Source organism: Phalacrocorax carbo, chromosome 1 (genome assembly GCF_963921805.1).
Source record: "Phalacrocorax carbo chromosome 1, bPhaCar2.1, whole genome shotgun sequence".
NCBI lineage: Eukaryota > Metazoa > Chordata > Aves > Suliformes > Phalacrocoracidae > Phalacrocorax > Phalacrocorax carbo.
The window spans coordinates 26,194,421-26,212,513 of NC_087513.1; the positions used below are offsets into that span (position 1 = coordinate 26,194,421).

Sequence of the window (18,093 nt, forward strand, 5' to 3'; positions counted from 1 at the left end):
TATGAAGACAACTGTGTAGGTGAAAGAAGTGAGTGAGTGATTTCTAGAGAAAACCCAGGGCGTTATGTTAATTCCCCCAAAGGACAAATCTATGCTTTGCTGAGATTTTGATACCTTTCCTTAAAGCAGCAGATACTGATCACTGACCTAACAGCTACATCTCTGATGTTGAGATTCAAAAGTTAAGCACAGAAGAGCGTAGATGCAAAAAATATTCATCTCAATGGTTATTTGTTCCTCTGACTCATCTACAAAGCAATGCTTTAAGTCCTCACAAGTCTTTGTTATGATTAAGAAAATGTGACAAGCCTTCTCTCCCCCAATGGTATAGATGTTGACAAAGCCATAATATGCTGACTCGACAAAAGATTTTGTGCTGAGATACACACAGAAATTAACCCTCTACTTGCAAATTATCTCAGTGTATTTATTATTTACACCTCTACCTTCAATATCTTAATAAATATACTTTTCAAAGCACTAAGTTGTGTTGTTAGATTTAAGTGCTTGTTCACTTTATACTTACAGTGAATAGTGATTATACGTCCCTTGATCTTTAAATAGTTTAAAACCCCTTCAAATAGTTTTTAGGTTTTCCTGAGCTGTTGTTTGACCATGAATATTTAGGAAAATTACTGACAATTTCAGCAGTTTTATGCAAGTGAATTCACTCACTACCACCTGCTGGCATGTATAATGGAAGAGAATTTAGCCATATGTTTCTGTCACGACAGGTACTCCATCAGTGTAATTTGGAATTGCTCCCCTGAAATTAATTGAACCGTGTTGACATACAGCAGTTGAAGATATAAGCCCTCACCTTTCTTTTTATGGCAGTTTTTCTAACTTACCTCTCTAATCATTTTGTGGCTTTCATCTGAAAGGCTTCCAGTTTAACAATGTATTCAGTTTGCTACATATTTGCTCCTCAAGGTTATATGAAAACTGCTTTGTCTTTCCTGGTGAGTGGGTTGCAGACACACAAAACCCAAAATAATTTATGCTTACTAGATTAATAGCAACGCAAATATACTTCTAGAGTTTTGTGTGTTTTCACCCATAAATCACTTCTACAATTTCTGAACATGAAGCTCTTGCTCATTTAAAACCATGTCTCTGCTTTTTTCTGCGCAGCTATAACTGTTCAGTTGCAAGAGCTTCAAACCCAATCTCAATGTGAATTTCTTTCACTAAGAAAGCAAAAGCTGCCTTAAGCAGCACCCACTACCACTCTACTGTGCCCAGCTGCTCATTCCTGCCCCTTCCCTTCCCTTGTCTTCACATAGAAAGACTGGGAACCTTATCCTAGAAACTAGTCCACTCGGAAAAAAAGAAATAGTTCTCCCATCTGGTTTATGAGTAGCTGCAGGCAGGGAAGAGGATGCTTAAGTTGGCATTCCTCCTGGAAAAAATGACTGTCATACTATGTTCTCACCAGTGTTTCTGAAGAAAATTTAGGGTATAGGCTTGAGTATTTCAGATCCAGTAATGAGTGGGGTTTCTGCTTGTCCCAGCCAGTCCATCCTTGAAAAGAGAGTTAGCATAGCAATAGCTAAAATCTTTAACTTATGAGTTATGCCAATAAAAATTTCAAATTTTAATCTCTTTTAATCAAATAACCCTCTTAGAATCAAAACATCTTCTTTTGAAGAAAGTGTATGCTTTTCTTTATACTTTTTCCACAATCAGAAAGATATTAAAAAAAAAAAACCAACAGGAAAAGAAGAAAAAAATAACTCAAACTATTTTTTTTTAAGTTTGGGACATTTTTTGTTATTTTCTGAAAAATTCAAAACCACTGGAAAAAATCACACCAGCTCTAGATCTGAGAAGACTGAAAAATGCCATGCATGATTGCTTCTATAAGGGACATTCTTTTATTCTCTAAAAGGGAAGTAAGCTAACTTTGCAAATATGTTACAGTCTGGCTGCTGATATAATTAGGCTGTATATTCAGTTCCGGAGATGCACTTTCTGTGTGTTTTCAAGCAAGACACTCGAACCCAGAGCTGCCAAGAAGGTTAGTTGCTGCTACAACAAGCACTGCAAAACCTAAGAGTCTGCACGTGGCACCCGCAGTGTCCTATAGACAGAAGAGATGGGTGGTTTGTAACGGCGGTCACGCTGAATCTAATGCAGCTAATGGGAAATACAGAAGAGACTAATGTGCTCCAAGCCTGTCCTACTACAGGACAAGTGCTTTGTTTCCTTCCTAAGCTTTTTTTTTTCCTTTTTACTTTATGGACATTATTTAATATTTTCAAGGTTCTTTGAAATCTTTGCATGGAAGCACTGGGCAAAGAGTTAATTCATGTTTCTGTATTTGACAGTTTTTACTTGTATTGTCTGTTATAAAATGCATTGTAACTGTAATAGCATACAGTTTAATATGAAGTAAAAATATTTTATTTTCCTAGGGAAATTTATAACTTGAATTGAAAAAAGTAAGTATTCTTGCATCTTACATAACAAAAAAATGAAATTATTTTGGGTTGTTTTTTTGAAAAGGCTTCTTACTTTGTAAAATGTTTTCTCATCTCTACCCCTCAAAGACTATAGTAAAGTTAAATATAGTTATTATATTAGGCGTAGGTCTCAATTGCTTTTTCATCAATGGAAGTTCAGTAGACAGAAAGAGAAATGGCATCTTGTTGCCAGCTGCACTGCAGCCATTTGGTGTTACACAATCAGCAATACTAGCGTCTCATTATCACCTCTGTTGGACTTATGCTGTCTGGACTCCAGGAAATTAATATGACAAAAGGGTTTATAAACATATAAGAGATAATAAGACTTAAGAATAAGGTGTTCTATAAAAATCAGGAAAGTTTTTAAAGCTGTCCTCCTGTAAGCCTGTTCTCTCAGACCCGAGAAAGGTGTAGGACAGCCAGAGCAGCAGCCCACTGCACTGCACTGATGCTAGGAAGTACTTTTTCATGTTTTGTGCAAACACACAAAGAGAATGATACACACTGTGGCTATAAAATATAACATTAGCTATCCATTACTCACAATGCAAATACAAAACCAAATAAATAAACAGAAGCCCAAAACACCCAAAACATGGGGCAGCAGGACACTACAGGTACAGAAGTTTGCAGTGTCAAACAAGATTCCCTAAGCACATCACCAGTTACTTTCCATGACTGCAACTAGGCAAAGATTAACAATCAAAGAGGTAGAACTACACACTTTAAGTGAGGCATAGATAAATCTGTTTGCATTTTAAAGATAATGGGCAGTGCAAGAATGTATAAAATATTTTTTCCTTTATGACAGCGTGTACATAGTCTGGGATCTTTCACTTGAGGGTAATGCTGATACCCCTGTCTTAAGACCTCACTGTTTTTTCCTGCTTGTTTTGTATCCTGCCTATCTTGGTGTCACAGCTTCACAGGTGATAATGAAATGTCACCACTTCTCTCAAGGACACTTAATCTGAATATTGTCCACAATTGCACAAAATTAAGTTAAAGCACAAACCAATAACCTCTTAATTTGCAGTCCATACTGTCAAAATGCAGAATACACAATGAAAGGCAAACCAATCTGCTGAAGGTGCTACAGTGATGCCACAGTTTAACCCTTACTGATTTGGTTTTAATGAGGATACTATAGCTGCTATCAAAAAATAGAGAGGACAATATTTTTCCCCTTTTGGGGGCTGCAAGTCTTGGAATCACACACTTAACTCAATAGCCTTGAAATTAATCCAGGATTATTCAAAAGCATGAGAATTGTTAGAAGACTGGAAACAACATCCCTCACTCTGTCTTTTTATTGTAACCTTCCTTATAGTATCATCTTGCAGTGAAACCTGAATATCCTAATGGGATTAAACATAAAAGAAATTCAGGAAAAAAAGTCACTGGATTAGAATTTTAACTGAAGCCTTCTGTGAGAAAGACCACACCACTGTCAGTGACCTTTCTCTCCCCATGTGTGATCCCAGTTGTGCCTAGTCAAGTGTCCAAAGAAGACACCAGCAGTTCATGCTGTATTTATCCTTTTGCTTCTAAAACAGGTGTCTTGTTACTAAGAGAACAAGCATTCAGACCACTGATCATGGTGTATTAACCTGCCCCGTAAAAACACATAATGTTCTCTGATATGAAAAGCAGAATGTAAAGATGCTATTTAAGACCTGGGTTTGGTATTGATAAAAAACTTCACTCTAAACAAAAGACAATAAATTCTGTTCTAGTAAATAGGGAAAAGGGGAAAAAAAAACAGACTTCTGAGTGTTTTAGAATGCTGTTTCTACCTCCAGCTCCAGCCTTTATTTGTTTTATAAATGCACTGTCTGATAAGTTTGCCTTTAACATATCTAAAAAAAATGTTTTAGAATCTCATACTGTATCTTCATAGCCCTCATTAGATACCACAAGAATGCTTTTCATCTCATTTTCCCTCTAAAATCCCGAAGTCCTCCCTAGCTCTGAACAATTATATTAATTAGAGAGCAGTTATTCACAGATGAGCAGAAAACTGAGCTCAGTCAAAAGAAACTTCTAAAACACTTTTCATTTTTATCATTCTAGATCTCTTTGCCTTCACAGTGCTTCAAAGATTCATACTCAGCCTCATAAATGCTATCATAAAACATTAAGAGCAGCGTAAACTCTATTGTGGGAGGATGTGTATGAGGTTGAATTCCTGTTCCTACACCCAGATACATGCCCCAAACTGGGCAACAAGAGGAGCTTTCCTCACATCTTTCCAGCCAGTGTGTTCTCCTAGTAATATAACTCCAGCTCAAACTATTGCTGCTCTCCTTTTCATACCAATTCACACGTAAGGTATCAGGCAAATTTCTGCACACCTGAACTGAAATCTTAGGTATTATATGTTTTTATTATTTCTTTTACTGTAGCAACTACTAGGTTTAGCGCTGAGCCAGCAAAGAGCAAGAAGATGGTCCTTGACCTTTTGAGCTTCTAAGATAAGTGTAAGAGACGAGACAAAGAATAGGTAGAGGGCCAGACAGCTCCATAATCAGGCATTCAGATCAGCAGTCAGTAGGCTATGACTACTACATACATTTTCTCTGACAGTTCTGATTTGCAGATTGAGATAATTATTGTCAACATATAATTTGTTATCAACATTTATAATCTCTTTGGCTCCTGTTTTAAGCCCCAGTGCTTATTTCTCCACAATAAAAAATATATCCCTCTTGACCTGTCCCATCACATAAAATACTCTGCTTCTCCCACCCTGGTCTCCCAACCTGTTCTGCAGTATTTAGAAAGAAACCAGAGAAGGGAAATAACTTTTATTAAAAAGGATATATTGACATATAAAGATCTTAATAAAGAAGATAAATAAAGGTAGGTTTATGCATCTGATATGAACAAGGATGACACTTTCAACACTACGGTTTTGAAAATCCTGATTCCTGGTGGCAGAATTAATTGTGACGAACTATATTCCTCCTGGGTGCTCTAATATTTAGAATGAACCTACCAAACCTTTTAATCTACCTAAAATCCCACAGATAAAAGCACTGTGCTTGGTTATGATTTACCATGTTTCTCTCCTCTTTGAATTGACTGGCTTTGCCTGCCGTATCAACTACCAACATTTAGTCCTCAAACAGCTCTACTCCAGCCTGTGTCCCAGGTTTTCTGTCTCATGAAGAATATCTTTATCACCATAGTTTCACTAACTGAAAGCTTCACTGTTCCTTTCATTATCTTCCTTCCAATTTTGTGTCTAATTCAGCCCAAGCTGCCCTTCCCCAGCCCCTTTATAGCCCTATCATACAGATTCTCACCCCTTTTTTCAAGAGACCCACAAGCTTCCTAAGGATTGTTATTTGCTAGGAGTAATTTATTTGCATTTCCAAACCTATATTCAGATAAATGTGATGTAAGCAGCAATCATCCCTTCCTTTGGAATCATCAGTGGGTTTTTCCATTGTGCTTGCTGGTTTTCTAGAATAAACACTTTTCAGTCTTAAATTATCTAGCAGCATTTGTCTTGAACAGTGATAAACACACTGTCATCATAAATATCTTTCCTGGTAAAAGGATTTCCATGACTCCAATGTCTTGGATAGATAGTTATGAAAACTGCAGTCTGCCCACTGCACAGTACACAGGGACTGTTTTTTCACAAGCAAACAAGAGTTCTCTGGTGGGTAAAGCTTTCACTGACCAAAGTAAGGATTAATTAACCTGGAGCTCTCAAATACACTGTAACTGTAACAGGTACTTATGTTGGACTTACTTTTTATATCCAAAATGTGTAAATGTTGTATTTCATACAATTATATCATTTAGAACTCAGATTCTAATCTCATCAAAACTGTCTCTACACCAGCTTTGGCCCATGCATCCTAATTTATACCACTGGATGAACAGAAACTAGTTAAATTCACTATTATTTTGTATAACAAAAGAATATAGAGACAATACCTGCACAAACCCACACATCATATAGTCATCAAACAAAGGCAGACTAGGGCGGTCCTCTCGATAAATTGTGATTTTGTAGCTGCTCACAACCTGAGGGCTGGGCTGCAAATCATCTGTTACGAGAATGATGACTTTGTTCAGTCCAAGGCCAAGGGGGTAGTTAGCAATGCTGCAAGGCAAAACAGGAAAGAAGTGGAATAAACACTAAAGAAACAAAGATCTACATTGCTTTATCTGTGGCAGCTAAACTTTACTTGCTCCTTGAGGTTTCCTTTTCTAAAATTTTACAAAATACATATGATTTTAAATAAAAAACAGTGTAAAAAAAGATTTGTAACAACTTCTTCAGGAGTTCTTCAGGAAGACAAAATAATGACAGTGAAACTTAGTGAAAACAGCAGTGGTGGTGGCAACAATTCTGACATGAAATCTGTGAATGAAGTCACCAGAGACAGTAATTTCTGGCAGGTCTATGTTCGTGGTGAAGTCAGCAGGGAGACAAACAAGATCAGAGGTGTCAGCTAGCTGTTGAAATTGTCCACTAGCCAAATGTGATGGAGTCTCAGACAAACTGCTCAGAGTGACAGACAAGAGCAAAGCTGGACTGTGCTCTTCTTCCCTTGGCAGGAAAATGAGAAATGCTGAAAGATGCAGAACCTGCACATCCAGGGCTTTTACTTTTCAGCGTAAAGGACATAATGCTATTCTGTTTTCCTTTTACAAGGAAGAAATCTCTTAGGATTTTCACATGTATCCATGTCAACTGCCAAGGCGGTTAACATTAAAACACTAAAAAGTTGGGTGGAAGAATTTTATGGGCGCTTCTTTTGAAATTATAAATCAAGACTAATTTCTTATTGAAAATACAGGAAGCATATTAGGCATTATATCAGTAACAACTGCACAGACTGTTTGATTATTAGCAGACATTCTAGGTCAAAGCATCTGCTTCACAGTCAGTAAGAAGATGGTGTGTTGCATAAACACTTCATGCCATGAAGCAAAACTAGCTCTGTAACCATTAAGGATTCTTCCTCCCAAGTGAATCATTTTCCCTGCTCTTCCTTTTATCCACTGACTAATGGCTAGTATGTAAAAAGGCTAGTTCTGTGGTTCTGAGGCATCTGACCCAGATAAACACTTTCTGTCCCTCCCAAATTCCAAAAACAGGTCATGCCCAACGCGTCTATTGGGATTGTCCCTGGCACACGCTGCTGTCTGTGAGAGATCTGGCTGGGAAAGCCCAAACTGTCCCAGGGATCATAGTAGCAATTAAACATCATGGATGATTTTGGGTCAGTGCTCAAACCTGATGTTCAGTGATGACTTTGTTCTCTCCGCTATCCTCAACCTTTATACATTTCTGAAAGATCAGATTAGCTGTGGCTCTTGCTGATGACAAGATGGCCCACTTAGTGGATGAGGGAAAGGCTGTGGATGTTGTTTACCTAAACTTTAGAAAAGCCTTTGACACCATTTCCCACAGCATTCACCTAGAGAAGCTGGCTGCTCATGGGTTGGATAGGTGTATACTTGGCTGGGTGAAAAACTGGCTGGATGGCCAGGTCCAAAGAGCAGTGGTGAATGGCATTAAATCCAGTTGGCAGCCAGTCACAAGTGGTGTTCCCCAGGGCTCAGTTTTGGGGTCAGTTCTGTTAATATCTTTATTAATGATCTGGATGAGGGGATCGAGTGCACCCTCAGTAAGTTTGCAGATTACACCAAGTTGGGCATGAGTGTTGATCTGCTTGAGGGTAGGAAGGCTCTGCAGAGGGATCTGGACAGGCTGGAGCGATGGGCTGAGGCCAATTGTATGAGGTTCAACAAGGCCAAGTGCCGGGTCCTGCACTTGGGTCACAACAACCCCATGCAATGCTACAGGCCTGGGGAAGAGTGTCTGGGAAGCTGCCCGGTGGAGAAGGACCTGGGGCTGTTGGTCACCAGCTAACTGAACATAAGCCAGCAGTGTGCTCAGGTGGCCAAGAAGGCCAACAGCATCCTGGCTTGTATCAGGAATAGTGTGGCCAGCAGGAGCAGGGCAGCGATTGATCCCCTGTACTCGGCACTGGTGAGGCCGCACCTTGAATACTGTGTTCAGTTTTGGGCCCCTCACTACAAGAAAGTCATTGAGGTGCTGGAGCGTGTCCAGAGAAGGGCAAAGAAGCTGGTGAAGAATCTAGAGAGCAAGACTTATGAGGAGGCAACTGGGCTTGTTTAGTCTGAAGTAAAGGAGGCTGAGAGGACACCTTATTGCTCTCTACAACCACCTGAAAGGAGGTTGTAGCGAGGTGGGTGTTGGTCTTTTCTCCCAAGTAACAAGTGATAAGACGAGAGGAAATGGCCTCAAGTTTCACCAGGGGAGGTTTAGTTTAGGTATTAGGAAAAATTTCTTCACCAGAAGGGTTGTCAAGCATTGGAACAGGCTGCCCAGGGAAGTGGTTGAGTCACCTTCCATGGAGGTATTTAAAAGAAGGGTAGGTGTCGTGCTTGAGGATATGGTTTAGTGGTGGGCTTGGCAGTGCTAGGTTAATGGTTGAACTTGTTGATCTTAAAGGTCTTTTCCAAACTAAAAGATTCTATGATTCTATGACAATCCTATATAATTCTGATGACAATAGATAATTCTGAATGAGTAAACTTGAATTTATTTCTTCTGTTGAACCCAGCTTCCCTACTCTGACCCATGTAAGCAGACTGCTGGCTGAGGGACCAAGCCTAGGGGGGCAGTAGTTTAGGCCACAGTGCAAAATCAAGGCCTGGGTACGAAAGCTCTAATTCTTTACTGTCTACTGTGTGCAGTGTAATGATGGTCTGTTCCCACATAGTTTTGATGCTGTCAGTGACTGGAGAAGCTGGAGGAGGTGCTAGCAACTGTGCACTCCATAAAGCTAGGGTTAATTACAGCTTGAGAACATATTACCACTGCCTTCAGTACATTGACAAATAAATATATATTTCTGAGTGTTGTTGAACTCCCTCCGACTTTCCTGTGACTAATCTATAGATATTCTGTGCTTTTGGAAACACAAAACAATTCTATAATATTCTGGCCTACTTCCAAAGTTAAGGACACTTTCAGTTTTTACACTTATATTTTATCACTCATACCTTGGCCCTTTCTTCTCGTCAAGGTGTACTTGGCATTGACAGTTAGAGGGTTCTGCTCCTATCTTCACTGTCACCATGTCGAATGGGACTTCTGCATAGTATTCTTTGATCTTTGGGTTAAACCGAGGATTCAAGTCCAGCTGTGGACTGGTGAAGATCTGCCTGATATGAGATAGGGTATCTTTATCTGTTCCAAGAAGGCATCAAAGAAAAAACTGTGAAATGTATGACCATTTTTAAGTAATATGCAACTTCTGGCAGATTGATAAACATGTACAGTGGCAAGATTTTTAACACCTGGTCATTCTGAGACTCATAATCCTGCTACAAGGTCTTAATGAAGTTTTATTGGCACTTCAGAGAAATTTTTAGGCCCTTGAGGGATTTTAATGATTCAGAGTCCAGTGACTCTAGTCAGAGTCACAAAACTCAAAGTCTGAGTAAGCCTTTGAAAATGCAAGGATTAGGTCTGGGAGATCCTGTCTCCAGTTGGTTAACAGAAACTTAAAGAAAAGTTAGGCCAAAATTCACAACCTGCTTAGGTACCAGCCTGTGTACAGGGTTTATGTACATGTGTAATTGCCAATAAAAATCAAAGAGTTAGACATACTCTTACTGTTCATAAGAACAAGTCACATGGAGACATCTAGACCCATGGGGTCATTTGCAGTACAGTTGGAAGAATGTTTTATTAAAATTCCTAAATCAACAAATTCCAGCTCCTTCCCTGTCTATGAAATCTCCAGAATCAAATCCTATTTGCTCAAATGTATCCTTTATTTTGTAGTGTTTGCCAAATGACTCATGAGAATAATTATTTGCTGGCAACCCACTTATGACAAATATTTTAATCCTACCTATTGGGTTCAGATTTACAGTATAATTACACATTCAAAACTTGCTTTGCTCATATATTCTCTAGTATGTGTTTAAAACTGGGTACTTCAGAATATATTCCAGCCAGGAAATTCTTTTACTATAATATCTGAAAAAAAATCTTGTGGCTTGAAATATGGCTTGAAAGGATCATAAAGGATGCAAGCAGTCCTATGTGGGCCTTTTCTACCTCAAAATACCTTCCTAGGGAAAGAAAACAGGGCGATTTCAGCACTCTCTTGCACGGATTAAAAATTAAAGGAAGTTATTCCAGTGGAAGAGCAGAATTTGGGCTACAGTTGTAGGGGAATAGAGGCTTATTAGTTGACACACAGAAGGTATTTAAAAAGATCCTGCAGATGAGTATAAACAGTTCTCCAGATCCTGTATGCCTTACCTACTAAAGGTATCTTACTATTAGCCTAAAAATGAGGAGGCATTTTAAAAATAAAATTAACTGAGGTATTTTCAAAATAAAATATTGTGTAATCAGAATAGTGATGCCAGTCAGCCAGTCCAGGAGCATTTCTGGACTCTGACTGACACAGACGAATTCCTGGAGGCACCATGAGATCAATAACAGAGGGGAAATGAGGCTCAATGGGTAGAAAACCTTTTCCACCATAGAGCAATTGTTTCATGTTTATAAAATGATAATGCAGATAATGTGTCAGTGAGGAAAGCAACAGAAAGCATTGCTCTCACCAAAGACAAATATACTTTAATTATTTACATATCTTTAAATATACTTTAAATATTCCTACAAGAAGATATTTTAAAGAAAATTCATCTCTTAAGCAGCTCTTAAAAACTCTACCATTGAGCTGAAGACTGGCCTTATACAAGGCTGATTAAACTCCATACAAGTTTAAAGGTTATTCCACAAAAACTAATGTATGCTAAAGTTCTTGGAAATAAGGGGCAAAGGTCTACTGAAGTGCAGAAAGGGATCAATGAGTGCTGGAATACTCATATTAATATGCACGAATAACAGTTTAACTGTGTTCTTGAGGCTTATTTAACATAATAGCCCAATAATTGAGTGATTCATAAATGTTCTTGCTACTTAAAAATCTTGGGTTTTTTTACATAACAGCCTGTAGGCACTCCATTCACTGAAAGGTTATGCAGAAAAACCCCAAAAATTTGTTCAAGTGATCTCTTTTCTTCCCCTTAGTGGTCTAGAAAGACCTTGACTTACCATAACTGCATTGCCTTTCTTTAGTCTTACTGGAATAATGCAATGCTGAAAGATAAACAGAAACAATTAATAATTTTCTGCTCTAAGCCTGATTCACAATCCTACAGCAGAAGGAACTCTCATTGTGTTAATTATAAAAAATGCAGTGTACTTTTATTCTTTTCAGTGTGAGATCTTTGCTTCAGGCTCATGAACACTCCCGTGGGCTCAGCAGAACAACTTATACAGGTAAGGAAGACTTTGGTCTTTTACATGCAGTAACCCAAGACCTTCCAGCTGGAATGCAAAATGATGTAATCTAAATCATAGATGTTATCAGAAGTAATACAAACAGGAAAAATGTACCATATATAGAAGACCTTACTCTGATCCCTTACCTTCATGGTTCTTCTTGAAGTCAGAAGGAACATTCTGCTTAGGACTCTCATTTTCTTGAGAAAAATTCCTGTCAATTCAATAGCAGACATATTTCTACATGAACAGAAGGAACAGAAACCATAGAACATTTTTCAAAAATTTCTATATGGCAACCCAGGGCACATGGTATTTCAATATTCTCCATGGAATTGCTTGGGGAAGGAAGAGTGGATATAGCCAAGACTAAAATAAGCCAACCATATCTCTTAACTGTTTGTATGATGCTTTTTTGAATATACTTGAGGTTAAAGTTAGACTTTGTTCAAAAAGTATTAAATATAAATAAAAGCCTGTGCCAGGGTGAATATCTGTATCAATGTTAGCATGAATTCATATAATGGAACATCTATGTGCTTTGATTTGTTTGCTAATTCAAAAATAAATATCATGTTATCAACATCCAGAGCATACATTTATAAATGCTCAGTGAAAAAAGACAAGTCAATTGCAACAATTCATTAACATGGTAGTGGTGCCCATATTGCTAACTCCACAGATATTTTTTCCTTCATATAGCATTTTGGGAGCATAGTAGAAGAAAGACAGCAGGATTACCTCCAATCCACAAACTGGACCTTTGGCTGATAAGACTTTTTTAGAGGTCCATTAGCATGGACCTTCCTTCTGTAGAAGAAAAGAATCAGGTGGCGGATCTGCGTGTGTCTGTGTGTGCATGAACATGTAGTTTTCAGCTTGCAGCATCTAGACACCACCCTAATTTCATGCACATTCATGACCTCCTTCAAAGGAGACACTTAACAAGCTATTAGAGAATTTGTTTTCCAAGTTATAAGTTATTTTTCACCCCTCTTTCTGCTTGTCAAGGAAGTAAAGGCTAACACCTGTCAAATATGTTTTTCTCTCCATTGTTTCTTTTTGCATTGCAGAGTCCCAAACCCTATTGTAAAGTGAAAACAAGATGTCTTAAGTCTATAAAGTGCCAGTCTTTTGTTTAGCTAGAGGACACCTCAGGAGTGTGGCAGCCACCACCAGTGCAAGGCCCTGGCTCCCGAAGGAACTGCAGAACCTGCATGTGTCAGTTCTGTAAAGAGACTGTGTTTATCATCAGGCAACATTACGAGACATATAATAACTCTACCTAATCAGAGCAGGGCATCCAAATGTAATATTTAGAAATGATACTACAGAAAGATACTCAGATTACTGTATTTATCTCTGCTGAAGACCGGGCTTTTTAATCATCAGCACCATCAAGTTTTCCTTTGTCTAAGCTCCTTGCAGCCAGCAGGATGAAGAATCAATGCAGTTAAAGCTCTTCCTCAGGCAAGGAGCAGCTGAGATCCTGGACTCTGCAGAGTACTTTATTTCACAGACTGTCACTCAAGAACGGACCTTCATCTGTATGAGCGGCCCCTTATTTACTTAGTATCTCGGAGGAGCTATCAAGCGCAGCTGCATGCATTGCCTATACACTTTGCAATTAGCTTTAATGAAGCTAATGACTATACATCAGGTACCCGAGGTGACTGCATGCTTGTGAATGTACCTTTTGAGAGATCCCTGCTGTGTACATCACAAACTATTGATGGTGAAGCTGCCCTTTAGGAATCTCTGATCCAGCAAACAGAAAACCAAAAGGATTGACAGAAGCAACAGTAAGGTAGCTCTGATGATCTAAGCAACCAGACACATAAGCAATGAAGGATGTGTAGAAATAGATAATATCTTACATAAGATTAAAAAATAAAAAGGAAAAAATCTGGTCACTTTTGGGGCCTCTGATGGCTGTGTTAGTTCTGGATGGTGTAGTTTTTAATGGCTCATAAAGTCAATGTTGAGACCATATTTCAGTACTCAGTAGAGTCATGAATTATTTGTTTAGATGATGTTTTGTAGGTCTGTCTTGAAAACGAGGAGCCACCGGAGGTAATTCTGTGAAACATGACCACTAGCAATTTTTATCTATTCAATTAACTGGCAGTGTGAGCGCTTTGTTTTGAAGAGTGTTTGGCTTCAGTCACAGAGTTTCCATGAGGGCATTTGGTTCACCAAATGAAGTATCTTGTGCTGGTCTTCAAATGAGAAATACAAAATAGCACATTTAAGAGTGGGTTTGGTTTCCTGGCACTTAATCCCAACATTCTCTCATTCTTCCCATTGCAGATCAGTGATCTTATCCCAGACTTCCTTGCTGTTGTCTTCTTCTGCTTCAAGCCCAAACCATGTTAGTTTCTCAAACTGCCCAGGTGATGAGCATGACTGAGTTAAACTCCAATAAATTATTTTAATCCAAAACTCTGTTTGAGGGTTGCTGCTTCTATTTTGACCTAACAAAGGGCTTGCATATGGGAAAGCTAGTAACACTTTTCCAAATATATCAGTTGATTTCATAAAAGTATTTCCAACTTTATTGACCTGCTTAGGCTTTTGTCTTATGCAAATACAGTAGGGTTAACTTTTCTCACTAATCTGATTCTCTCGTGCTACTCTGCTGTCTGACATGACCAGACATACAGCAGTACTTCATAGCCCTTATTCTAAAAGAAAGTATTGATGTATGTCTTAGACATATCACAGGTTGAAACTGCATAGAGTTGCAGAACAGTGTATGAACAATGCAGAAAATTTATTTCAGTGCACACGTTAGGTAATACCCCTCAATCACTTTCAGAGAACTTTGTCATTTGCTATACCAATACATCTGACATTCTCATCTAGGCTGTAACCATTTCATTATAGTTTGAGATGACTTTCTAGAGTTCTTGCATCTCCTGTGGAAGGAATTCGGAGGGCTTACTAATACCATTTAAGGTTTCAGTATCTGTCACATAGATGAAATGGGTTAAGAAAAGTACACCAGGAAAATGCTTTAAATCCAGTATCCATCCTATGGATGGATTCATGATCAGTGAACAGCAGAACTGTACAGGACCTAAGTAAGAAGTCATTATTTTTCCCATAAGTATCCATGCTTGTCTAGCTGGACAGTCAGCTATGCAAGACACTGGATTTTGTAAATGAAAATACCAATTTTGTATAGTCAGATAAATAAGAACTGCTAATTAAATCAACAGAACAACCTGACCTTAATTGAAGAACTTCCGGAGAAGTGTTCTGATACACAAACTCATCAAAGCTGGGAGTCTCAAAAAAGATTAATCAAAGCTCAAAGAAAATGCATACCTGAGTTATTTGGGAGTAAGCTCTACTAAGCCCTTTCTTCCTTGCAATTAAGTATAATTACATGCATATCTGCCACATGCATCACCATCACATGCATGTCGCTGTAAGAGTGGAAGATTCTGATTTAGCAATGTCAAAATATATGTTTTTTAATACAGTGAATGAACAGAATGGCATTACTACCTTAGCCATTGTAGAAAAATACAGTACAAAGAATCAGATTGGCCTATGCCCTGGAGGAAGGTCATGGGACTTCTACATATTTATACACACACAATAATGTTCAGCTTGAAGGAAAAAAAGAGGCCAAGGGGCTTTCTCAAAGTGAGTGAGTGGCACAGCTTAGATTAGAACAGAAAGCTGCTAAAGGTTGGTATGCTTTGATATGCAAACCTAAATATTTTGGCAAAAGGGCAGGGGCTTACACATGAATGCAAGCAGCTGCATCTTTGAGTTACTTTTCATGGAGTGGCCTGCAGTAACAACAATAATTCTTAGCACATTCATGGAACTGTGTATTTTCAAAACACTAATGAACAGTTATCTAGCATAGTGGTAAATATAAGCTTCACTTTATAGCTAAGCAAACAAAGATACAGATGACTGTTGACTTGCTGAAAGTCACACACAATTCAACAAGAAACAAAATTAAAATGAAGAAATCTTATAGATGCCTTACATAGTCACTAAGGCATTGTCCAATCAAAATATACAAAATAATGTCATTTGCACATTTTACTTGAGACTCAGTGGAATGCAGCACACACATATTCTAATGTGCCTCTGTTCCCAAGCCCTCATTTGCAAAATAACATATGCCCATAGTCAGTAAAGAAGTATGTCATACATGTGTATGAAACATCATTGGCCAGGAGAGAATGAACACAGAAAACACACTTCTTACAAATTTTATACTAAACATATAGTATACTACATCTTTTCTCCTTACCTCCATTCATTCCTTTCTCCCTCTTTCCTCCCTCTTTTTCTTCCGTTCTCCATCCCTCCCTCCTTATGGAAGTTAAGATCTCTTGCCAGAAGCTCAATGGATTCAGCCTTGTCACTACAATATTTTTTCAGCTTTTCAAAAACACTTAAAATGAGGATCTCAGAGTATAGTGCTCTTTGACCTGTCTCTTGTCTGAGAGAAAATTTAGAGCCACTCAAAATTATTCGTCCCTTTTGGAAAAGTCTTCACCTGAAATTTTATATTTCCTTTATGGTTTTGAATCTAATTGGTGAATAAATTAAGATTATCTTAACCCTGGTAAGCACTTCTAATTTTGAGTTTACAGTTGTTCAGAAACAGCCTGCCTAATTCACTTCATACTTCTTAGAAAAAAAATTTCTGTAGCTTCAATTAAGGTTTTAACCCAGAGTCCTCTCTATTAGAAATGGGCAAAACTGTCCAATGTAGAAACCTAGCTGCAACTCTAGTGGCAGAATGGCTGACAGTGCGCCATGATGGGATGGTGGATCTTCATCACAACTGCTGTAAATCCACCTACATCTACTGGCGGATTAAGTTTTATCATGCTCACTGGAGCTACTGCAATTAATGTCATTTGAGAAACTACTCCTGAACATATCATATAATAGCTGTCTTACCATTCTGAAGGATTTGTATGTGTCTCTTTAGTAATCAACTGGAATTGTTCAAGCATACTGGAAAGCAACCAATGCACAGTCAGGACTGAACCAAGCCGCCTCATTGGGTCTACCATGTGATAAAGGTCACGCAGTAAAGTTTGAATCTTGGGTGCAGCAGAAGGGAAAAGCTGAGAAGAGAGACACTGATTAGAGATGACATTATAATATTTGTAAAATGCAAAGAAGTGAGAAATGATCAGAAGACATTGTATGTAGCATATGGATGGATTTATATTAACACTTAATCCCGCGTGTAGAAAATGACTGCCTTGCCGCGCCTTGCAAATCAGGATTACTAGTACTGACATGGAAGTCTAACTCCTTTGACTCTGATTTGACTTCCAGATCTATTTAACTCAATCCCTCTTCAGAAAGCCTTGTCAGGCTCCAACCCTGATAGTCAACCAGGAGATCTAGAAGAAATCCTAGTATCATGCCGACTTTTTGAACACAGATCAAGTTGCAGATCTTTTATTTCCCCAATACTCGTCATTTCCCTCGTTAATCGCCATGCCTATTCACAGACACTGACCATTATTCCTCCATCTCTATTATTCTCCAAAAATGATCTCATTTGAAGTGTGAAGAAGATGACATATTACTAATTCCACCTGCTATTTTTGCCACTTTTTCATCTATATCTATACCCTGGTCATGATCTCAGTGTTGTGCTCTGCCAGTTCTTCCATTCATACCTACTTTACTTCATTATAATTCTACTTTCTTACCAACTCTTTAGTAATTTAGACAATTTTCCTCCTTTTCCTTTCATTCTATTTTCTGGTCTCTGTTTCTGCTTTAGCTATCCTTTTCAATGAACCCTGAACTCAAATTCTCTGTTTTATTTCTTTATCTCTCTCAATTTAAATTCCAAAAATCCTCTGAAATAAAATCAGGATAACCTCTATCTCCCTACCTCCCCGTCCATCCAGCCTAATACATGCACCAGAGACAGCAAAGAATGACAATGAAAGAGAAATGCTAAGAGATTTACATAAAATACGTATCCAATAAAACAAACGCCTGTTTATTTTACCAGCTCAAATTGTCCAAGATTCTTCAGCTCCTTTATGAAAGTAAGCATTGAATTTATCTCTTCTAAAGACAAACATTGCTCATCTTCTCTGTGGTAAGTTCCATCCTATGAAGAAAAGGGCAGCATATTCTGGTTAAATCACATGAAAAGAAATGAGCTTTCATTAGACCCCAATCCCTTTAGTAATCAAAGCGACAAGTTACAGCAGCTCTCAACTTGCTCTAGCTTCATCCAAAGTCATA

At 38.3% G+C, this 18,093-nt stretch overlaps 1 protein-coding gene across 5 annotated transcripts in view; it reads right to left on the reverse strand.

The window, feature by feature from the left end:
- CPED1 (cadherin like and PC-esterase domain containing 1) overlaps positions 1–18,093 on the reverse strand; it is a 155,625-nt gene that overhangs the window by 67,894 nt on the left and 69,638 nt on the right. For all 5 annotated transcript variants that reach the window (XM_064446700.1, XM_064446691.1, XM_064446677.1 and 2 more), the window contains 6 exons: positions 17,852–17,956; positions 16,774–16,943; positions 11,982–12,049; positions 11,605–11,649; positions 9,528–9,714; positions 6,420–6,588 (listed from right to left, as the gene is read on the reverse strand). In XM_064446700.1, the coding sequence (XP_064302770.1) occupies positions 6,420–6,588; positions 9,528–9,714; positions 11,605–11,649; positions 11,982–12,049; positions 16,774–16,943; positions 17,852–17,956 (744 nt within the window). The remainder of the gene's footprint in view (positions 1–6,419; positions 6,589–9,527; positions 9,715–11,604; positions 11,650–11,981; positions 12,050–16,773; positions 16,944–17,851; positions 17,957–18,093) is intronic.